At 35.7% G+C, this 24,054-nt stretch overlaps 4 protein-coding genes across 6 annotated transcripts; 1 reads left to right on the top strand and 3 right to left on the bottom strand.

The window, feature by feature from the left end:
* Positions 1–859: 859 nt before the first annotated feature.
* Positions 860–6,620, bottom strand: LOC102586209 (gamma carbonic anhydrase 1, mitochondrial-like). Of its 3 annotated transcripts, none has more exons than XR_366789.2 (6): positions 6,315–6,620; positions 4,745–4,888; positions 2,446–2,571; positions 2,202–2,353; positions 1,421–1,836; positions 860–1,145 (listed from the first exon to the last, which is right to left on the bottom strand). XR_366789.2 is itself a non-coding variant. In XM_006340581.2 (5 exons), the coding sequence occupies exons 1-5, from the start codon at positions 6,427–6,429 to the stop codon at positions 1,561–1,563; spliced, it is 813 nt and encodes a 270-aa protein (XP_006340643.1). In that variant the 5' UTR covers positions 6,430–6,620; the 3' UTR covers positions 1,281–1,560. The 3 variants fall into 3 exon arrangements, 1 of the variants encoding a protein (XP_006340643.1); XR_366790.2 differs by having other exon boundaries at positions 860–1,142; XM_006340581.2 differs by lacking the exon at positions 860–1,145 and having other exon boundaries at positions 1,281–1,836.
* A 4,383-nt stretch (positions 6,621–11,003) lies between these two features.
* LOC102585875 (soluble inorganic pyrophosphatase 1) lies at positions 11,004–14,437 on the bottom strand. Its single transcript, XM_006340580.2, has 9 exons — positions 14,350–14,437; positions 13,526–13,661; positions 13,291–13,319; positions 12,775–12,840; positions 12,554–12,661; positions 12,371–12,436; positions 11,785–11,905; positions 11,439–11,520; positions 11,004–11,338 (listed from the first exon to the last, which is right to left on the bottom strand). The coding sequence occupies exons 2-9, from the start codon at positions 13,653–13,655 to the stop codon at positions 11,296–11,298; spliced, it is 645 nt and encodes a 214-aa protein (XP_006340642.1). The 5' UTR covers positions 13,656–13,661; positions 14,350–14,437; the 3' UTR covers positions 11,004–11,295.
* A 2,371-nt stretch (positions 14,438–16,808) lies between these two features.
* LOC102597034 (uncharacterized) lies at positions 16,809–20,411 on the bottom strand. Its single transcript, XM_006340871.1, has 10 exons — positions 19,104–20,411; positions 18,851–18,964; positions 18,110–18,287; positions 17,842–18,023; positions 17,574–17,710; positions 17,407–17,502; positions 17,255–17,324; positions 17,091–17,165; positions 16,967–17,012; positions 16,809–16,873 (listed from the first exon to the last, which is right to left on the bottom strand). The coding sequence occupies exons 1-10, from the start codon at positions 20,409–20,411 to the stop codon at positions 16,809–16,811; spliced, it is 2,271 nt and encodes a 756-aa protein (XP_006340933.1).
* A 903-nt stretch (positions 20,412–21,314) lies between these two features.
* LOC102596703 (pheophytinase, chloroplastic-like) lies at positions 21,315–23,420 on the top strand. The gene is made up of 7 exons (XM_006340870.1): positions 21,315–21,378; positions 21,498–21,602; positions 21,691–21,829; positions 21,909–22,079; positions 22,222–22,465; positions 22,645–22,736; positions 23,159–23,420. The coding sequence occupies exons 1-7, from the start codon at positions 21,315–21,317 to the stop codon at positions 23,418–23,420; spliced, it is 1,077 nt and encodes a 358-aa protein (XP_006340932.1).
* The last annotated feature ends 634 nt before the right edge of the window (positions 23,421–24,054 follow it).

The following is a 24,054-nucleotide window of genomic DNA, read 5'->3' as shown; positions in this document are numbered from 1 at the left end:
AAATCACAGCTTGCTAAAGCCAAATACTCATTTCAATCATTAATGTCTGTTAACTTAATCATGTATGGATACAGTGTGTAGTACTTATTAATCTAATCTTGTAGATTAAGGCTCCATATATAATAGTATATATAGATTTAATTAAGCTCATGAAAGAAGCTAGTATGATTGCATGGACAAGAACTGTAAATAAAACACAAGCGTGCAGCCAACATAATATACAAATCGCCTGTATCCGCTCTTCATGATCGATATTTATCACTTGGGTTTATTTGTTATTACTCCAATATTTTTCTGACGTGAAATCATAATGCTTTTTCAAAATTTTCACTTATGGCATCATGGCTGCAGACTAAAATACAGTAACAGATATGGCAATAGAAAAAGTCTAGACTAGATATGTCCAATCAATATAACAATGCTAAAAGCAAAAAAGAAATCGAGAGAGCATATGAATTACTAGTATTGATCCCTAGTTGCTTTTGGGACAAAATACATTTATAATCAAATTAAGAAGATAAATTAGTAAGCTTTTTGAAATAACAAGCTACTATGTCTCCTCGAAAGTATCCTCTTACGAGGTTAGCCGTCAAAAAAGTTATCAAATCCTACTCATATCTTGCTAACCAAAAAGCTAAAGAGAGAAGGCTATCTAATATCTATATATCACCTTATTTACCACTTTACAAAATTATATGCAATTCAACTATATACATACAAAATTTAATTAATTCCCACGTACATTTTTTACTAGGTAATCTAACAGACAAGAGAACGTTGTTATATTTTATAGGAGAAACGTAAATAGATAGAGTAATTATAAAACGAGCCTTGAGTAATTTGAGTACTCCCAAGAATAAATTGTTAATGTTGTGCTGTATTGAAACTTTAAAGAGAAATACTAACGCTGTGTCCACAAATGTATAAAGTTTTGAAGAGGGTCTGGTGTCCCCAGCCTTTACGCAACTTATTCAAAAGGTATGTACGATCTTCAAAAAAATAAATTTCATTTTGTTTTGAATGTCTTAATTGGCCACCATATCTTAAAAAGTGTACACCCATAGGCCATAGTTATTGAATTGCTTTCTGGGATTCCCTGCACATTCAAAGACAGTGCGGCATTCGCTTTGACTGTATTTCACCTACTGTTAGATACAACACAACAGAAATCAGATACTTAATAATTTTTCAAATTGGCTACGCAGTGCATTGTGTGTGATACCAGATAAGTGTCGTCTAAAGTTTCAATTCAGAAGGAAATGCGCATCAAGAAATTGAGGTCGAGGAGGAAGTATGTGAAGTTTCTCATATTGCTTAAACAGTTAAATATAAGCTCTACTGTAACTTTGGTTTTTTAAGAACATCAAAAGGCTCTGATCAGCCAGACATTGATAAATAGAAAAATGCTAGAGCTGCATACCTGTATTAAACTTTGATATTTCAGCTTGGCCTTAATTATTGGAAACTAATCACAGGCATTTTGACGTTAATCCGCCCAAAACAAAAAGAGTTACCCAATAATATCACAAAATCCCAGGATACCCCAGACGGAAACCACACTTAGGAGGCCTTTGGTGCCTTGTCTGGCAGGCTACTATCAGGCAGGACAAGCTCTGGAGGTGTTTCACCAACACCCAACATAGAGTCATACTCCTCATCCTTGCGCGCTAATTTCTTCCGCAGCACCTTCTCAAATTCAATCTTATCCAACTCTTTTGCATTTTCAGCTGCATGAACCTGCGCTAAATTAGAATAGTTTGCGGCTGACTCTGAGATGAATGCTATTTCTTCTTCTGTGAGCTTCCTCAAGAACCTCGCTGGATTTCCTCCCCAGACCTGTGTTTTTTGGTGTCACAATTACACATGTGAGCAAGTTGAAATTTGCAACAAAAAAGTTTACTACATATTTCATAACAAGCGAGAATACAAGACAAAACTAGGGAAGGATTTTTCCTTGAGAATTCCTTGTATCAGTCCACATCCTAACAAATCTTCGTCTATTTGTCAACAATTACATGCACAGTTTCACAAGTGTATAATCGGGAGGTTAAACAACTTACTAAAGATTGACATGGAAGCTAGCATCAGTATGAACAAATAATACTTTTTTCACCAATTGCTAAATACCCATGTAGGAACTTGTATACACATGCAAAAACCCCAATAATGGCAAAATAAGTGACTTAAAGTCTGCCACGAACCTCTCCGAATGGAATCCTTGTGTTCTGTCTTACATGGGCACCAGCAGCAACCATAGCATTTTTCTCCACAACAGCCCCATCAAGCACGGTTGCACCCATACCAATAAATGCCTCGTCTTCAACAGTACATCCATGTAACACAGCGCTATGACCTTATATTTTGATGTCAAAAGTCAACCATCAAGCCAACTCAAAAATTAATGGCAGATGTATATTAAGCTCTAAATTGCCAGAAATTTCTCACCTATGGTAACATTTTTGCCAATTATCGTAGGCAAAACCTTTCCACTGATATTCGACTTAGCTACATGGATTAGAGAATTGTCCTGGACATTGGTTCCGGCTCCAATGCTGACACTGTTCACATCACCTGCACGGAGTTTCATGTTGAGAAAGAACAAGAAAACTAAAGAGCACAAACATCCAGGGCACTCCACACACACTGAAAGGAAAAACACTATGCAATCATAGTTTGATTGAAGCCCAAACTTCTTAACAGAATTAGAGCCCCATGAAGAACTCATATTCTTGCCCTTAAGCAAGCTAAGAAAGGACAGAGTGCTATTATAAGAGGCGCAATGTAAGTTTTATAACCAAGGAAGAAGGAACAAAACCTTATTCAATACTGTAAGCATGGGAGCATATTCATTCAGTCAAATATCGTTGGCAACATGCATTAAGCAAGACACATACTTCCAAAGTATTTCATTCAAAGGCTGCAATGAGTGTGCATAAACCAAAATTTGCTCGAACTTTTAGTCGGCTAAGTTGTAGATTGAGCTTTCAAAAGATAACATTACAATTAAAGAGATTCATGGAGTAGTGCTTGTGGAGTAGGTCAAAAGTAGAGTTGCCTGAGTGAAGGCAAGTTTGAGCTTTGTGTCGTGTCCCTGAACAAATAATATAAGCCCAGGTTATCAGGTCCAATCTGATATTTCTAATAATACCATTGGGTGGAAGCAGATAATTGTCTGATAAATAGTCCTATAGCAATCTTTTATTTCACAAATTTGACCTTTTCATACGTCAACATCCTCTCAAAGATTAATATTCAAAAAAGAGAATTATTTGACACATTTTTTTTTAGAGAAAAAAGTGTTTTCGTTGCAACAGAAAAGTCTACTAATTTCTTTTCTGAAGTCTTATATTGCAATGAAACTCACCTTTGTCATCACTCATGAATGTACATGTAAGTTGTAATGAAACAACCGGTACTTAAAAAAAACATATATAGATTGTGATTGTTATGTAGGGAAAAACTGTATTTATCTAGTGCTGCCAGTCTTCACTTGTGCTATACATGAAGTTTTCAATACAATTCTTAACTCGTCAAAGAGTAACAAAGTACTCGTGATATACATGAAGTTTGCAATACAATTCTTAACTTGTCAAAGAGTAACAAAGTACTCGTGATAGCTAGACATTCTCAAAATTAAGAATGAACATACCATGAGTCCACAACTTTGAGTTTCGTAGAGATCTACACATTAAGTTTTATCACAAACCCCAAAATCTTGAGTCTTATTTAGATTGTAAAAGCATAAATGGCCTAATATCATTTCTTTAAATTAATTTTTTGAAATATTAAGACTAAATACATAACAACAACATACCCAATGTAAACCCACAAGTGGGATATGGGGAGGGTACGCAAACCTTACCCCTACCTAGTGGAGGTAGAGAAGTTGTTTTCGAAAGACCCTTTGCTCAAGTGCAGACTTGTCCTGATATCCTCAGTGCCAATCCTCAATGCCAATTTCTATTGGGTTCTTTCAATCAATTTTTTCATATTCCAATTCAAGAGATTTATTGGGTTCAGATTCGTTTAAATTAATTGAGTCTTGTATCTTTTAAAAAGCCCGATATTATTGTTCACAACTGGTGTTTGGGTACACCTTAAAAAGAGTTAATACATTGTAACTAAATTAGAAGAAAGGACTAATTACCTATAATGTGCATAAAAGATTGTACACTCAGTCTTACTACTTGTCTTACAAATAAGAACCACTGGACGACATAAACAACAGAACTACCAGGTTCGGCAAGGCATGTGACCTTATAATGTTGTATTTCAAGAAATTAGCAATATCTACTGTCTTTGTCTTATAAAGAACTACCACCGCAAGATATAAATCAAACTTATCAGTTCTGAAAAACATGTAACATCATAATGCTGTATTCCAAGAAATAAGCAATCTCTACATTGCAGAGCTAACTATCAACAAACACATTTTATAAATAAAGATTTGGCATAGGACGTAGTGTTGATTCAACTACAAAGCTTGAGAATGCAGTTGTCTCCTAAATATCTACCCATTAACATAATTCAAGAAAAGACAAATATTTTGTGATACAAGAAGGAATACTTTTCTCACCCTCCTCAAATGTCTCCAGGAAAATTTTACCATGACAAAAATGTATATTTCAAAATCAATCAGTATAACAGCAGCATACTTCATTAAGAAGGTTTTTAAGCACTGACACTACCATTTTTTTTATAAAGCAGCACTGACACTACTATCATATGCAGAAACAGAACATACCTCGCAGAACACACCCATACCAAATAGAAGCACTACGACCAATGTGAACATCACCAATTATAGAGGCACTTGGGGCCACAAATGCATCTTTCTCAACAACTGGTACTTTGTCAAACAGGTTCATCAAAGTTCTATGCCTCGACACTGGAATAAAAAGGAGGTAGAGAATAAAAAACGTTAAAGCAAGAAGGCATGCTGCATATTGTAGAAGCACATCAACAACCAATAAGTTTAGACATGAAATAAAAAATATGTGGTTTGACATAAAGAGGAAACCATATAACAGAACACAGGAAAGAGTAGAAGACTAGGAAATAATTCTAGAAGTATAGCCAAGCATAGAGAACAGAAATAAAACCTAAGATGGTGAGATTGGCTGATTGTGAGTAAATATGAATGTAACTAAGATCATCACAATCGACACTGGTAAAATGCTTGTCAAAGATTCCAAGCCTCAGCGTCTCACCCTGATGAAAATATTTATAGACTAATAATTTATCACAATTGACCCGAGCTACTTATGTTAGTCACAATGTTGAGTGCATGGTTATGCAGAACTGGGTGAGATCAGAATTTATAATCTAGCTCTCGGATTTTTGTTAGACATATTGTAAGATAGATCATATATGTCATAGTATACTATGCTATAAGTACTCAGTATCATGAGCAGCCTTCAAATTAGCAACCCTATATGATCACTCATCACTCTTGATAAGCTTGAATCAACAATACTTGTAATCGACCTTATTTTCTTAAGCAAAAAATTGTAACTTCAACTACAGCCGGACTTATTCATCAGACAGCCTACTACAGCCCACAACCACAAGTGACAGGAAATCCTGTCTACCAAGGTTGTGAAATAAGTTCATACTAAGCGTCATAGCGGGAATTCAGACCTAAGATCTCTAGGTTGTTATCCTATGCTGCAACCACCAATCCATCTCCTTGAGACTGATAATCAGTAAAATACTTTGAAACTACACTTTCAAAGTTAGAGCATTGAATGTCTGTTTGGAATGGAGAAAAATATAAAATGCCAATGAAATTTGATGTCACTTATTCTTTCTAGCTTTACGGAGCGGTTGTGTTACTTTATGTTATCAATATAACAACATTCTTTTCCTGAAACTAAAAGGGAAAGTATCCATTTGTAGTTTTAAAGGGAAGTAAACAAGAGAAAAATTACACTACATAAGTCGACATTTATCAAGAGGGGATTATCCCCTTAAATAAATGATAATTAGATACTAATAGCTCTATGCAGCTCAAAAAACATTACTAAAACTTAAGTACTTGTCATCAAACATTGCAATGTCACCTTCACAGTGCTATCTATAAGAAGCTGAGCTAATAAAATTAATGTTCAAGACAACACAGCGCCGAAAATGCAGCTAAAGAGAAACGGCACAACGAAGCCTAATAAATTTATACAATTGAAAGCGTTCTGTGACTTGAACTAATGTGTATAATAAGAGTTCAAATACCTGAAGCCCTAGTTCTCGCTTATATGAAAACATAACAGGTTTAAACCTCATAGATATGAAGAAGTGAGGAGAAAGAAGAGACGTACGGTGTTCTTGGAAGTAATAGTTTCCCTGGAGGCGGCAGCCCAACCGATCAAGGGCTTGGCCTGTCTCCCGGATCCAGAATCCAACGGTGTAGATTGCTTTCATCGCCGAACCCATCCTCTATTGCTTCCGATTCCAGAACCGGATTTCTCCAAATTCACTGATTCAAACGTATATTTGTTTTGATTATTTAGCTGAGGAGTTGAGAAATGAGGAGCGTGGATACCACAAAGGGTAAAAGGTGAAGTGAGCTGAACCGAACCCAAACCCCGACTCGTATTGAGTGCACTCGTTTCTTTTCATTTTTTGACCTTCTATTAACAAGTTTTTATGAAATAAATTATTTTTATTATTTCCAGTGCTATAAAGGAGTTATTGACTTTGTGATTTACTATTTCAACTCTTAACATAATACTCTTGAGTAATTATTTCACATCATAAGAAAATTAATGATACTTCCACATATTTATTCAATGTTACTATTGTTTGGAAATGTGATTCTCCGTTTGCATAGTTTCGATTTATTTGTTTTATTTCTCTTTTTAGTTTATTTAAAAAGTAATGTCTCTTTTTAGCAACTAGACATATTTAAGATCACAAGATTCAATTTATTTTTTTCTTAAATTCAGTGTCAAATCAAAATAGGAACAAATTGAAATGAAAGAGGATAATAAAGTTTTAAAAAGATACTCCAATCATTCTAGAGCGCTAATTTTATAGTCTTTTAGCATAGATATTGTATTTGTGTAGTAATAAAAATGTGTCACTAAGACTTAAAAGGTAAATTTTATAAAGTATTGTTAAACCAACTATGTTGTATAAGGTGAAGAGTTGATCAATCAAGAACTCGCATAACCAAAAGGTGGAAATGACAGAAATGAGGATGTTGAGATGGATGTATGAGTATATTAAGAGAGGTCGGATTAAGAACGAAGATATCCTATCACGACCCGATTTCTCGAGGCATGATGGCACCTACTATACCCTACCAGTAGGTAAGCCAACCCGTAACCCAGAACATCAAGCAATGAGCGTAAGGGCAGAAACTAGCGAAAACAATAATTTAAACAAGGACAACAAGGCGGAAGCAACCCAAAATAAATATATATAGAAACCCCTCCCATAACCTGGAAGTGACTAATATAAAGCTATCTAATAAATAGTACAATTCCCAAAAGTGGACCACAACAAAGTGTGTCTCAAAGGCAACAAGACCAGCTAAACCAAAAGAAGGATACATGTCTCCGAATCACAGCTGCAAAAAAAGGCTGAAGTTAATAACCACTGGTAACTGGTACTGGGACCTGCATCACGAAATAGATACAAAGTGTAGCATGAGTACCAAAACAAAAGGTACTCAGTAGGCATAAAAGACCAACTGAGTAAAAGGGGTAAAAACAATAAGAACTGATAGAATCTAGACACATAGAGGTCAAAGCGGATATGAAAAGAAAGCACACGAGCATACCGAAAATAAACCAAGTACAACTAAACTAAACCTAACTGGACCCCCATAAGCCCAGAAGGTACACTCGTGCGCAAGTTAAAATAAAACCTGAACGAACCCCCATAAGCCCAACAGGTACACAAAATAACTAAGTCTATTGAGAAAGAAGAAAATCGGGCACCCAGTCCAAAGTAACCAAGATAATCCATCAGACTCCACCCAACCAGCAATGCACTCCCAGCCCATCTAGAAAGAGTGACCCCAAGGGGCACCTAACCAAACAGTACACTCCCAGCCCAGCTAGAAAGAGAGACATGTGGGTAAGGTAGATATCGCTAGTCATCCTACCATGCAGTCAGCTCCCAGCCCAGCTAGAAAGAGCGACTCGGAGTCACCCAGCCAGCAGCACACTCCCAGCCCAACTAGAAAGAGAGGCCCGAGGGCGATCGCCGAAATCACCGAGTCGACCCAGCCAACAATACGCTCCCAGCTTAGCTAGAAAGAACGAGCCCGGGGGTGATGGTATCTCCAATAGGATCCAATCCAACAACAGCCATCGTGGAACGCCGTCCACTCTAAGAAATCACAAAAAAAGCTCCAAGCCTATACTATCTCAATCCCACTCCTCTAGTGATGCATTAAACCTTCGAGAACACGTCAGAACAGCAGAATTAGAGGGAGAAGATACATAAGTGCAGTAAGCAGCGATAATGCCTAATCTAAGGCTCAAACTATCAAACTCAAGTCTGCTACTCCAGTCTACAATGAGCTAAGTCATCCGAACGACATTGACAGAAAGTCAAGGTTATCCAGCCCATACGAGTCATAAGTCTAAGGCAATACTAGCCTAACCTAGACTAAGGACATCATGCTTACGATTAAGGATGAACAAAGCATACAACACATAGCATACAAGCATACAATAACATTTAGCACATAATGTATGCATCTCTACTAAACCGATTAATATGGTACTACACCCAAAATATGGTCAATCGATCCTAACATAAGGTATCTAATCAAAGTAAAGTAGGAAACTGGTATCCACCCCCAATTCACTCCAATCGACATGCTTTTACACAATTAAGCTCAATCAAATAGAAAGGAAGTTGTAACCTACTTTAAGGCTGACCGCGCGCGCTCCAAATCACTTTGCCAGAGCTTTTCCTTCTCAAACTACCTTTGAACGTTGTCACTCTATCAAATATAGGATCACAACGTTAGTACAGTCGTTTAGATACCAAAATCACAACAAACGGAAACGGGACAATTTTGGAGTTAAAACTGGAATCGTGGGACCCGCACTGAACTGTATGGATTTGACTCCGTCAAGAGACACAAAACAGTACCCCAAACTTGTGTTCCAAAATGAAACACAATTCGCGGCTCAAAACGCAGCAAAACCCAACATGCAAGAAAACCACACTTTAATCAACTTAAAAGAAAATATGCAGCAGTCTAAACTCGAAATTTACAAGAATCAAATGGTGTCCAGCACTCCTTGAACACTCCACGACGTAGCCATGATAATTCCCAACACGTGGGACTTCGAATCACCCAAAACCGAGCTAAAATGAGTGAGATATGACCAAATAAGGAGGCCAAAAACAAAAACTCGAAAAAGGGCCTAACAGTCAGGTTTATAACCAAATTTACCTAGAAGGACGCGTACCCAACAACTTCCGAACAATCTACAGCGATGCCACCAAAAATACGAAGCTCCCACACTTCGAATCGCCTAATTCGGTTGAGAGATGAGGGAGATATGAGGTTTTTAAGTTTGGAAAAGGGTGTTGATTTTCTGCACTAAATACACCAGATTTCAGCCTATTTTTCGAAAACTTAAAAACTCCGACGGGTACTCCGAACTCGTTCGGAACCCCGTGTACGCAGACGAGATATGCAACCATACCAAATTTGATATTTCGGACCAATGGCACAGTCGAAATTTTCGTACCAGATCATCTTGACAAAAAGTGGGTCCCACACCCAACCGTCATTTTGAGTAAAAAACCACAAAAGGGATCGGAAAAACATCGGAAACCTCGGGACACGAAAAAGGGTCAATCTTGACCAAACTCGACATTCTGGAGCTAACCGCGCTAACGAAACTCTCATCCAAGCGCGTTTACTCAGAATGTTGACTAAAGTCAAACTTAGGCTTAAACTTAAACTTAAAACGCCTAATCGCACCGACTCACACTGAAAACCTCGGGAGCCATGCCGACCATGCTGCTAGCCTAAAATGACTCTTCCGGAGCTGATGGAATCGTCATAATTGGATTTAGATGTCATCTCTTGAACTTTTGATCGAAAATGATCGTTCAAGGTTCATAAGCTTCAAAAACAACTAAAACTCGCACAATAACCAAACGAACGACCAGGTGACCGAACTGTCAGTACCACCAAGTCATAAATGACTTGGGGTCGCTACATGAACGCTCTAAACGACACACAAAAGGCAAACCATAGAAATGACCAGGAGGGTCATTACATATCCAAAACAAAGTAGGAGTGATCTTCGTGGTGAACAAGACAAGGGAGGCGAGACTGGAATGATTTGAACATATGAAAAGGAGATGCACAAATGATTTTGTGAGGAGGGGCGAGAGGTAGACATAAGAACTATTTGAGAGGTTACTAAGCAGACATGACACACATATAGCTTAGCGAGAACATGATCTGAATTGAAGGATATGAAAATTGAGGATTGCAATAGAAGGTTAGTAAGTAATCGAGCATTATCAAGTTCCCTTATTAGTAGTATTACTAATACTCTCCTACTGACAACCTTATTCTTCTATTTTATTTTTACTTCTTGTTTCCTCTACTTTGTTGATCATACTATTTATTGTTGCTCACTACTATATTTCCTTTTCATAATTGATTTTGTTGATCATACGATTTGTTGCTGCTCACTACTATATTTCCTTTTCAATTTTGAGCTAAGGGCCTATCAAAATCAACCTATCTACCGTCCCAAATTAGAAATAAGACCGAGAGCCCACCACCCTCAAATGGCTGTCATTCTGTTTTGAAGTCTCGCAGCATAACTTCTTTGTTATCTAGATCATCAGTTTAGCAAATTTTCATGTGAACATATATCTCATCAAGTAGGACAATTTTCTCTCAAACTGTTGTGTAAGGTACTCCATGAAGTTTGTAATATCATGAGCAACTCACGCACAGCTTTAAGGATTTTGGGGTGGATATTAAGATAGAGAAGAAGAGAAACAAAACCCAATCAAAACAAGATAGTAGCTAGCAAGTTCAATATATTGTAAGATTTTTTAGATGTTGAGCAAGCATTCTTTCTACAGCACCAACACTGCACATTACCAGTGGTTTTCTTGATGCTTCTATTCCACATCTTTTCTGAATTCATGAAAATTGAAAGTCCTACATGCATTTCAAATATTATTTGATAATACCACATTAAACTAAAGTATGCATATGAAATTCGGGGAGCCATCTTCAACAAGTCAACCGGCTTCTCTACTTAGATTTTCAGTAGTGACAACATGTCCTCAACAAGGTCACTTCCTCAAACTTTCCACAATGTAAGAAGCATACAGGTCCCTGTGATCACAACCATGGAGATGAATATTTTTTGGTTAGGATCATTGATAACACAAAGAATAAACAATCTTATAACATGAGAGAACTCAAAAGCACTGACATGGAATACTTGATGGCTTCTACAGCTGCTTCAGCAGGAAGAAAGTCCTCAACGGCAACCGACTTGTTCTCATTCTTTTTATCTGTTAATAGAGAGTCAAGGATGTATAGCAGAAACAGTAGATACAGAACCTAGCAAAGGTTGTCAAAAGCCTTACGATATGCAAACATTGTCTTACTCAAATATATTCGTGACATTTATAAGAAATGGAACTGGACACCCATTGGGGAAACATTTAAAGCCAGAATCCTTCATACACATCCAGCAGCCTCAGAGACCTATCAGGATGAATATGGAGTATTTCCTTCTTTAATTAATACATGACGGAATGCCATATCGAGGATACAGTCTTCAAAAAAGCGCCGGATTTCAGCAAGACGATGAGGAGGAAGCTCCTTGATGTCTGTGTAGTGGCGAAACTCGGGATCATCTGCACACACTGCTATTATCTTGTCATCTTTCTCACCCTGTAACAGAGCATTAACATCTATCAGTTATTTCATATTTTGCTAAAGGACTAGCATTACACTACAGATGTTGTAATTCACTCACATAAAAGGGAAATATAACTGTGGACTGTGGTGCCACAATGTCACACACAACCAAGTTATTTGGTTTGTGTCTATTAAAATTCTAATTCTGGTTTCAATATTCCCTCTCGTAGTTTTTCTATCAACTGCAACGATGAGAAGTTATCACTGTTCATCAAAGTTGACAACGGGAGAAGTTATCACCCTTCATCAAAGTTGACAAAGGGAGAAGTTATCAAGTATTATTGAGCTCTCAAGGTTAAAATTAGGTACACCCAATAAAACTTAAGGAAACCAAAAATAAACTATTAGATTATTCATAAGCAAATGGTTTTTTGTTCAGCAATTTTCAATGTCCTAAAGTACATGTGGCAGAAAGTTTACTCTATTGAAAAACCTTACCTGATCAATCATAGGCATCAATCCAATTGCACGAGCACGAAGAAAGGTACTTGGTAACACAGGTTCCTATACAACATACAGGATGGATGTAAGAGTACCCAGGAGTAAGCTTACACTAGGCAAGTAATGCAAGATTGGGCCTAAGGAAGATGTGTGTATGTACGTGTGTAAACGGAGGCATACCTGCATCAGTACCAGGACATCCATTGGATCACTGTCTTCACAAAGGGTTCTTGGGATGAAACCATAGTTGTGTGGATAAACAACTGATGAGTACAGTATTCGGTCAACCTTTTAGACACAAGTTCAGCAATTCAGCGGAATGATTATCATAACCGTGAAAACTCTTAATAAATTCCGAAAAGCTGTGGAAAGAAATAAAGATTACTGGGTCAAAATAGCACCTTTATAAGGCCACTTGCTTTGTCAAGCTCATATTTGACTTTGCTGCCTTTGCCTATTTCAACCACCTGCCAAATAAATCTTAAGATTTAAGTTTGCGTGAAACTTAATGCCATATGTGAAGTACTTGGGAGTTTGGACTATCCCCGACAGATAATAACAACTATCACAAAGATAATAATGGGCGTGCAAGCCCCTGTGAGATAGCAGGTAGGATGATATCATTTGAATTCTTTTCCTGTATGTTAAACTGCAAACCATTGTTATATTTTTCCAGTTGAGAACTGTAGATTATTCAAAGATTACAATTGACTAGATAAACAAAAAGAGTAGATCAGTATGCATATATTCAAACACCTTGTTTTTCACTTAATAAATGATCTTTTGGGAAGAATGAAAATCACTACTAACAGAGAAGTGGACAAGTACAGCCAGATAAGAAGGTTATGGTTGATGGAGTAACTTAAGTACCTTATCAAATAATTTCAGAAAAGAATTACTGGCAATTAAACACTTACACAGTTGAAAATTGAGGGTGCACCTGGCCCTGCACGAGCAGAACATCAAGCATAAGTACAAAAAGACACCAAGCCCCATACTGTGCAATGTATAACAAGACCATGAAATAACACCCAGACACTGAAATGGATAATAGAATTATACTAATGCTGATTAAAAGGAAATTCACTGAACAGATTGTCTACTTCTTTTCTTTCGTTTTTCTTGTTACAAGAATCAAATAGCTATTGTTACCAATCTCTAGGTCATGCCACGGATGAGCAGCAATAGATCTTCGTGACATTGAGGAGAGAATTCTTTCATTAAGCGCAACACGAGAGGTTCCTGAGTTTCTTCCGATCCCTTTTCCACTATTTTCAGCCATATTTAACTTAACAACAAAAAGGAAAGCCAACAATTAGCATATATCTAGTCGATCATAATTCAATGTAATAGTAACAATTATGATCAGACAATCAGGACATAAATATCCAGCCCAGGTTTCTAGCAATACAATTGACATAAACAAATTAAATTTTCACAAGCAGAGAAGCGTGTTCTTTTCCCCTGTCAGATTACCCTTAACTTGAATTTACTAAGTGTATTGGAAGCCACTTTAGAACCCCAAAAAGGTAACAAGAAAAGAAGAAGAAATTGATAGATGGAATGTGGATTCAAAAAGGCGTAAGCTCAACCATACGTAAAACAAAAGGAATCAAAAAAACAAGATTACTTGTAAAACCCTTAAAGAAGAGCTGAAAATTAGAAAAGATGGTACGGTTCGAGTGAAAAGAACGCTAACCAATCCCAGGCACAAACAACAAGCCGAAGTAAAACCCACTCGCAAAATCAACCCAGAAAGAAAAATATCAAAAAAACTCAGAAACATATCAAATAAAGAAAACTATTACTACAATGTAAGCATCACCAGAAATAATCTTGCAAGAACCCATCCAAAAAGCAACATATAAAAACTAAAAAGTTATATGCAATCAAATGACAAACAGAAACAAAAAATCTATCTGCAAGTCGACCCAGAAAAAGAAATCTTCAATAAAGAAAAAAGATGAATAACTTACAGAGAGAGAACAGGTGAAGGAGAAGGACACTCTGCTCAGTTGCTCATTATTTTCTTGGTGTGTGAGGGGCAATATATACAACTTTTGCGGTGTGTGCGCGTCATATGAGTATTCACTTTCTACCAAAAGTTTCCACTAGTCAGTCTTAGAGTCAAATTGCGTCGTCCGATCGTCAAATTGCTTACATCCAACGGTTAATATGGTTTCATTATTTATTGTATATAATAAAATATTATACTTTTGCCTTTCTTGGGAAATGAATTTTTCTAGTAGTAGTAAAAGCAAAGAAACAGTGTTCTAGGAAATCAGTGAACGCCACGCAATTTCTATATTGATGAAATCACGTCATTTGGTAGAAAAATTAATAAGGCACGGATTAGTAATTCAGAGAATATTTTTTATTAAGTGTTTGGTTCATTGTTTATCACCTCATCTTATGTTTGGATTAAAACTATAAAAAGTTTCTTTCCAATTATACCCTTGAATTATTATAAGATTTTTTTATTTTTAATTGGGTCAAAATAAATAATTGTCGGATAATATTATTTTTTAATGATCTTCTTACGAACTAGGAGAAAAACAATTTTGTTGTCATGTTTGCTAATTTTTCACTTGAATTCATTAAAGGTAAATAATTTTCACCTTAATAAATTGATTACTCACAAAACGTAAATTCTCAATTTAAAAGGGATAGACCATCTACATTTAGAACCGAAAAGACGGTACACAATAGTAAAAAATAAACCATCTACATTTATACATAAAATTACAAATTGTAGTTTTAATATGTACGCAATTTTATAAATTGTTCAAAATACGAATAATTAGAAAATCACATATATATCAACAAAAGATACATTCAATTAAGATCACAAGCGTCATATGGTTATATGTTTGTCTTTAATGAGTAAATGTTAACACAACTCATATTTCAAATATTTTATTGATTTGTATTGTATTTATTTAGCAACAAACAACTCTCTCAAAATAATAAAATTTGTAAGATAATTTATTTAAATAAATTTACTGGTAAAAATATAAAACATAAAATCAAGAAGATAAATAAAACGATTAAAAAGATTTGAGGGATATTTTTGTCTATACATAGATAATATCGTGGTATTAAATCATATGTATTACTAATACCACCAAATGAGAGATATTACTTGTACATCCTATAATATCATGTAGGGTAGTTATACATAGGGCCAAAATTCCTACCAAACATAGTACTAATTAATAATATCATACATAAAACTTATGAACTATTTCTCCTAATATTCCCTACAAAGAATCTTTCAAAATTTTCTTAATGATTGTTTAATCGTGTTTCATTGTAAAATGTGAAAAAATAATAATTTATTTTTAAAGCAGAAAATGATATTTTCAAAATTAAAATTATATTTGATCATGAATATAAATTAAATTTGTATTTTTTTTACTTTTTATAAATAATTTGAAGTGAAAAAAATAAAAATATTTTTAATTTTTTGAAAATTGAATTATGACCAAACGAATTTTTGGAAGTTTTAACTCCGAGAAATGGAAAAGTGAAGTAAGGCAAATTTCTACATTTCAGTTTTGGAAGGAAATAACATAAATGCATCATCTTTTTCCATCGTACACTTTCTTTATTTTACTTTATTCAGATTTGGAAGATCCAGTATAATCTAACTCAATCTGAATCTTATTATCAACTTAAAATAAATATGGTCATTAATTAAAGCCTTCCTTTTTTGTGAACCATCAAATGGAATCAAACAAAATCTCCTCATCAACATAGATACTTACTTTAAATAAGGAATGATATAGTACAATTCTCTCTTTCTTTACATGCCCTATATTTGGTGTAGAGGGTGTTCCCAAAAAAAAAAAAAATCCAACCGAAAAGCCTAATCAAATCGGTATGAAAGAATTTTTATAGTAATTTGTTTATTTCTAAGATAAATAATCCAACTGAACCGAAAAGCCTGAGTCTCAATACTTTTTAACTATATAGTTCTTCTGAAATCTATAATTTCAATTAGAGCGATCTTGAAGAAGGCTAGTCTTGAATAATAATTTTTGTAGGTTACAATTTTTTTTTTGGATGGGATGTCCTAACAAAATTATTAGGTCTATTATTCAAGTTTTGTATCAAGATAATAATTTTTCTTATTATTCATTTAAATTACAAATAGAGAGAGGTAAAATATAATATACTTAACTAGAAATGAAAATGACAACATAGTTTTATTTTCATAGAAACAGATGTCCTCGTGCTTATATCACATAAAGGACCAGAAGCATACAAGTCTTGACTCTTGCATCAACATATAAACACAAGATTTATCTTTACAATCTGCTAAGAATGGCTGTGTAATCCCTGTTATGAAAGGCAGAGTGTTTGGAAGATTTGTGGAGCCAAAATTTGAGCCTTCTCTCAATCAGACTAGTGCGCGTCCATGTGTAGTCATGAATTATAAAAACTGCTGACGGGTGCTTAAGTTTTTCCTGTATATGCTCATAAATTTGGCCACAAATTCTGCAACCATACATATGAATCAATAAAAATCTGGTTAGGAGACACTTAAAAGTCATTATAAACATAGTTCAATACTGCAGTTTAACAAGTTACCTTCTAATTTTAACAAAGCAGTCGTTCCAAGAGGGAGCCTTTTCTCCTGCAGATCGTCTTGTTGTTACTCAATGGACTTTTAATTTCTCGAATATGTATTTTAATACAGAAGGATAGAACTTACATAATAAGCATGCCAGTAATGAATTTCCCTTCTTATACCAGCATCAACTCTCTTAATGAATTCTTCAACTAGTTTCTGCATTGCATTGAACACAACACATGACATGATCTTCCTTACATATTAGCACCTCTTTAAAAATCCTCATTGAAGTTTATATACTTTACCAGGAGAATAAGTTTTGGATGAACAAACTCCACCAAAAGTTTTTGGAACTTCCCTCGAACAGAAAATAACCTGATTAAATCATACACCTATACTGTCAACTTTGATATTTCTTTAGTTAGAAGAATAAATTTGCTATTTAGAATTTCAATACCTTGTTTGGTTGGGATCAGCGAGAATTTCTGCTGCAAGTTCTGTTACTACTTCTTCCCATCCTATTGAAATTGGTTGGTCTTCAGCAAAAGGATAGCTGTATAAAGTGTGTGGATCAGTAATCCATAAACTAGCAAGGGCATAATCTGTAAAGTATAGTAGTATTACTTGTGTGCTTTGCAGGCTTCAAGAGCCATAATTGCTCTTCGTAGGTTTTGCTTTGACTTGGCGGCTATCTTAGCAGCAAACCCCATTGGTAGTTCAAAATCTTCCTTTCTTGATATCTGAATAAGAACTTCCATGATCTAAGCAATGCAAAAGATAAAGTTAGGAGGAAATTCTTGTGTCCGGTTGGAGATATAATGGCCAAAATGACATGTTACATTTATAGCCAATGTTAATTATATTAGAATGTACTTCCTATTTTTACACTTACTTCATGAGTTACAGGAGCTGCAACTTCAAAAACTTTGCTGCGGCTTTTCACTGAGTCAAGTATGGCTACATCATCTTCACAGCAGAGAATGAGTTTGCAGGCATCTGAATAGCAGTCCATTATCCATTTAACTAGGTGCTGTATGTTCTCCGCGGCTTTGTCCACATCATAAAGAACTATTACTGTAAGAAGCCAAGTATTTCTTAATTAGGTCAAGACTGAAGTGATTGATGGTTAAAATAGTCTTTGCTTTGATAGGTATTATCACCTTTGTAATCAGCCTTCTTATTTACTCTGCTGATCTCAGGGGTCAGTGCAAACTCTGAAGTTATTTGCTTAACTAAAGCCATTATCACATATCTAGCATTAGGCTCCAACTGAACGTTGAGCTCGATATGGTGAGGACTTGAGCTTACTGGTACGACAACTTGCACTGGCCTTGTTTCCTATTAACAGATAGGGGAAAAGAAGAGGCAAATAAAATGACATTCCACAGCAAGGAAACAAATTAAACTGCATTTAACACTGCCAATTCACCAAATAATGTGTGACAATTAATAATGTATTGTCTACAAACATCAACCACTAAACATATGAGTCCAGATTCTGTTGAAAATCATGATCTTATAGTCGATTTTATCCTTTATAGTGTTTTTAAAATGAAAACTGTATTAAAAAATTGTGCCAAATAGATTACAATTTGATTGAGGGAATGGTGTTTTTGTTGAAAAGCACACCAAAAGGTATTGTTGTTTGATTGGAAAATGGAAGGTGAGAAATTTTAAGCAGATTAGAGCCCTAACTTCCATGATCAAGAGAGACTTGTGTAAATGAAAATAAATAGCAGAAAATAAATCAAGCCTGAGGTACCTTAATTTGGAAGTATCTCAAATCATGGGATATCTGCAAAACAGAAAAACAAAAGAAAAAACTTGAATATTTTGTACTGATGATGAACCATAAAAATGTAGCATATCTGCAACTTAATTCTAACTCTGGCTTTACTTACATTGCAGATTGCATCTCCATAGATTTCACGCAAAAAAGCCATCGTGAGTGCTCTCCTTCCAGAACCTGGAGGACCCTTGAATAAGATTTGTGGAAGGATTTCATTTGAAGAAACCTAAAAGAAAAGGCATTAGAAAACCAAAGGAACTTGTGATCTAAGCAGAAAAATATTAAAACAAAATGTCCTAGTGAGTGTATCTTTGTGTGCATCACCACTTGAGTCATCAGAAAAAGGGAGTTTAGATCATGTTTACCAGGTCTTTTAGTAGTAAAGCTTCTTGCTTGTGGCAAGTAAATCCTTCTAGGGAAGCAGGTTGATGCTTATCAGCCCAGAAGGGTCTCAAGCTTTGAACTACTGATGCCTTAGCAATTACTAAAGCTTCATCAATCGGACGCCCTTTTTCTGGAGATTCTCTTCTTGAGGTTCTGCATGTTCCTTTCTTGAGACAAGAAAACCATGGTTCTGATTGACTCTTTTGCCTGTTCGCGGTGAACTTTTTCATACTTTTGGTCGTCCTTCCACTAGTATCACTCAAATTACTGCTCTGTCTACTTACAAAAGTGTTTGTGCTTATAGTTCTTTGAGTATTACTAGATAAATTTCCTCTTCCACTCTGATTGAAATTACCAGGTGTTTTCACTGATTCAACATTTCTATCAGTCAGTACCTGAGGCTTTTTATCGAATCTCCTTTCAGTAATCTTCTGCATGTTCAAAGCTTCATAGTCCCGAGAAAAGAAAATATCACCAGGTGAAACAGTTTCTGTGCTTTCAAACATATGATTAGCACCAGTAGCGCTTCCAGAAATCTTTGCTTCGGCAATCATTTCATTGAGTTCACCTCCTGTAGGTCCATGCTTATTCGGAGTTTCCCTTTCTTTCCGCGACAAGCTTCTAACTGGCAACTGGGAAGGCGTCTGCGTCTTATTATTTGCTTTCCTTCTCTCCTTGGAAGCATCAAACTTGTATTGTCTGTCAGGTCTAGGAGCAGAAGCGTACCTGCGATTAAAATTAGACTTCTCCCCTAGTCTACTATGAACATTATTAATACCTTGTGATTGATTTTGCTTCCTATTTGAATCAGCAAAAAGCCTGTCATGATCATCGCCAGCATATTTATATGGAGATATGTGTCTACGGTTCTCAGATTTTTGAAAAGGACTAACATTTCTATGAGAATGATCGGGCCTGCGTGAAAATGTGCTAACACTTCTTGGTAAAGCCTTTGGAGAAGAAGGAAATTCACCATCATCGATGTCTCTGCGAAGCTTATAAGGAGACTTAGTACTTCTCCTTCGAGCAGAACTTGGAACATTAGTCCTCCAGCTTAAATTAAAAGAACTATTGTCCTTTGCTCTCTCAAATGCTAGGTTGGGCTCTTCCGGTTCATGTTCTTCAAGATCTATTTCTTTTTCATTCTTTCCGTTTGCTTCCCTGTGTGGACTCTTCTCCAATGTCCAGTCTGTCTCCGTATCTGATGGCTCATAACCACTTCTTCTTTGCCTCATGGTCGACGAGAGTTTCAGTTGTAAAGCTCTGTTATATGTTGAAGCTCCCTCCATTTTAGAAGGTATTTTTCTCTGTAATTAGCTATAATTTCAATACTAGAAAAATTCTAGTAATATTTTGCTGGTCTAAAAGGAAAAAATACTCATAGGTGGCAAATAGAATCCAACGTATTCTGTGAAGACAGCAATATACAGAGAATGCAACAAAATTGTACCAATTAGTTTTTTTTTGTGTCTGTGTGAAAAGCACAAGAAAAGAACAGATATGTTGTTTGAGATGTAATTAAATAAAATAGAAATACGCTCTTTCTTACAGCTTTAAAATTTTAAATTAAGTGGTCACATTGTTTTTAACATGGTATTTGAAGTAGACAGATGTTGTGTGTTCAAGTCTTGAGGTAGATAAGGATATATTGAAGATATAATTAAGTAAATAAAAATGTGTTCTCCATAACCTGTTAAACTATTTAGGTGAGATGATCACCGTGATTCAACATATGATTTCACATTGAGTGGAACAGGAATATTCTGAAGTGGGTACAAGAAATGGCACATAATATATAGTAAAATATGAAGAGAGCGATGAACACAAAGCAGAAACATTGGTGAAAACAATGAGCTGGGGCATAATTAAGACCAGCTAATATAACATAAAGAAAGAAGAGCAAGCTTTTGACATTATGTGCAGCATCTGTTTATTACAAGGATGTTCTGAAACTTCTAAGAGCATTGCCGAGGACGACAAGTTGTTAATTTTGTCGTCTCTACATGGAACAAAACGATTCCCTAAATTCCTATCCTGGTCTCACATTGTTTCTGAAAAAGAAAAATAAATTTGTCTTTTTCAGAAAAAGCTCATGAGAATCTTCTAAACTGCAATCAACTTCTAAGTACCACGTTCAACTGTGCCCAAAGTTCATAAAGATTCTTCAATCCTTCTAGTTGTCAATATAATCAATGTCAACGGCTAGGACAGACTGGCTGAATCCGATAGGCAATAGGTTAGCTATACCTGGAAGAAGTAATCATTTTAGTAAGCTTTTCGTCTAACCTAACACTAGACCAGTTCTTGATTATTATGTGCAACTCATTGATTTTTGAGTTTTAATCTCTCTCTTCTCCTTTTCTTTTTGTTTGAAGGGGGCAGATGGAAATTAATAAGTAGAAGGAATTTTGCTGTTAATAGAACTGTTGCTACTGGTACTTCGGTTATGACCCCTTCTGTTGTTGCTGAATCCTCTCAAGGTCAGTTCATCACCCCATTTGTACCTTTGAATTTTTTGGTGTCTGTTTATTGTGTGTATGTCTACTTAACAAAGATTGATAAATACAGGCTTGCAGCAATTACCATTTAAACCGGAGGGATACAACTATTGGAAATGGCGAAGCTACAGAATTCATTATGTGGAGAAAGGGGAAGGGTTTCCAATAGTTTTGATTCATGGATTTGCTTCTTCTTCTTTTCATTGGAGGTAATTCTATAATATTTGTGTTTGTATGGCGTTGAGTTTAATTTTAGGAGTTAGTGGGCTTATTTGCATCAAATCTTAGGTACAACATACCAGAACTGGCTAAAAGATACAAGGTTTATGCTCTGGATTTGCTAGGATTTGGCTGGAGTGAAAAGGCACTAATAGACTATGACGCCTTGATTTGGAGAGATCAGGTTGTCGACTTCTTAAAGAAGATAGTTAAACAACCCGCTGTTTTAGTTGGAAACAGGTGAGTTCATTTATTTACCAACTTGTCATTGTAATGAATCTACAAGATGCAATTAGCAGCTTTAATTGATAGAGCTTCAGTAATATATATAAGCATTATCTAACTGAATCATATAATGATGACTCTAGTATTTATTTAACAGTCTTGGAGGGTTTACTACTTTGTTAGCAGCAGCAGCACTGCCAGATCAAGTCAGGGGAGTTTCCTTATTAAATAGTGCAGGACGATTTGGGGATGACATTAGTACAACTGACAAAACTGAAGACACAGCCTTACATAAGTTCATTGTAAAGCCAGTGGAGGAAATCTTTCAACGTGTTGTTGTCAGATCAGCTTTCTGGATAACCATGCGACCAGATCAAATTGAAGCTGTACTGAAGAGTGGTGTATGCTCCTTCCTAGCTAAATTTAAACCTTATATCTTCTTGCTATTTGCACGATGCATCAGAAACGGATGGCTGGTTTCTGCACTTGCATTTCATTTGTTATTTAGCCACTACCCCTGATAATCTTGAGGAACATCAGATAGAAGAACTAACTTCCTTGATGTTTTTCTTGTTTCAAGGTCTACAGAAACCATTCAAATGTGGATGATTACCTCATCAATTCAATTTTAAGGCCTGCAGCTGACCCAAATGCCTATGAAGTTTATTACCGGTATGAATGCAGCTATATAGCCTATAGGTTTTCACCTCCATTTGGCAGCTAAAAGCCATTATCATTTTCTCGCTTGGAACACCATTATCTGCCTTATTAGTCTAGAATCTTAATAGAAATCTCCCCACCATCCATATTGAAGTCCTTGACTCTCATGACTCGAGCCTGTTTGACGAGTTTTGTCTTTGGAACTTCAAACTGAGATGGTTCAACCTTTTCCAGCATATACCAAGAGAGTTTTGCAAATTGATAGAAGTGCAAAGACAATTTTGAGATACTACTAACATTTAGAAGTGTTCAAAAGAGATTTACTACATCTCCTTTGTCAGATATATATACTTTTAAGTTCCAACTGCTGTTTATGTATCAAAAAGTTTAGGTTAAGAAAGTTCGCTTATATTGTCTACTTTGCATTTGTGCAGACTATTAAAACAACTCATGTCAAACCCAACAAAGTATACACTTGACAGTGTTTTGAGCCAACTCTCTTGCCCATTGTTGTTGTTGTGGGGGGACCTAGACCCTTGGGTTCATGATCGTGCAAAGCCAAATCAAATTAAGGATTTCTACCCGAACACATCCCTTGTAAACTTTCAGGCAGGGCATTACCCCCAGGATGAAGTTCCAGAACAAGTGAATAAAGCTTTATTAGATTGGTTATCAACCTTGGCATCAGAAATTTAGCCTCATTGCTAACATATGCAGTAAAGTATGTTTTATCGAAGTGTTGAGTGCTCTCATCTCTCAGCACACTCAGTAAGCCATGGAAGACTGATTTTTTTTCTCTCTCTGGCAAAGTTCTATATATGCTTCACCAAGTTCCTACTATACGTGAAATTCTTTTTTTTTGTTCCCCACCTGATGTCCGGTATTCACATTGGAGCCCCGATTAAATTCGGATTCGCGTTGGAAAGTCCTTCGTTGGAGGAGGGTAAAGCGCTAGAAGATATCCAATTTTGTGATAGCAATTCAGGAAGAAAAAAAAAAGAGAAAGAAAAGATTGTAACAGCAATAAATAAGATATCCAATTTTGTGATACTACTGAGTAATATGTAAGATACTTCGTCCCTCACTTTATGTAACACTTTATTCCAAAGAAACTGGTTTTTTTTTTCCGAAACCGTTTGATCTGAACATTTTTATTTTATACTTATAAGCATGATTTCAGCAGTCTACTTGATATAAATATTGATTTAAATGGGAACAGAGAATTATAATGAGTACAAAATCCTCATCACTGTTTGTTGAATAAGAGCAAATTGAATGGATAATTTTTTTTTAGATTCAATAAGAAATGTCGAATTCAAGCCGTGAGAAC

This window comes from Solanum tuberosum, unplaced genomic scaffold, assembly GCF_000226075.1.
Source record: "Solanum tuberosum cultivar DM 1-3 516 R44 unplaced genomic scaffold, SolTub_3.0 scf00020, whole genome shotgun sequence".
Classification (NCBI taxonomy): Eukaryota; Viridiplantae; Streptophyta; class Magnoliopsida; order Solanales; family Solanaceae; genus Solanum; species Solanum tuberosum.
Note: the sequence above shows the minus strand (reverse complement) of the source record. Positions and strands in the feature narration are given on the sequence as shown.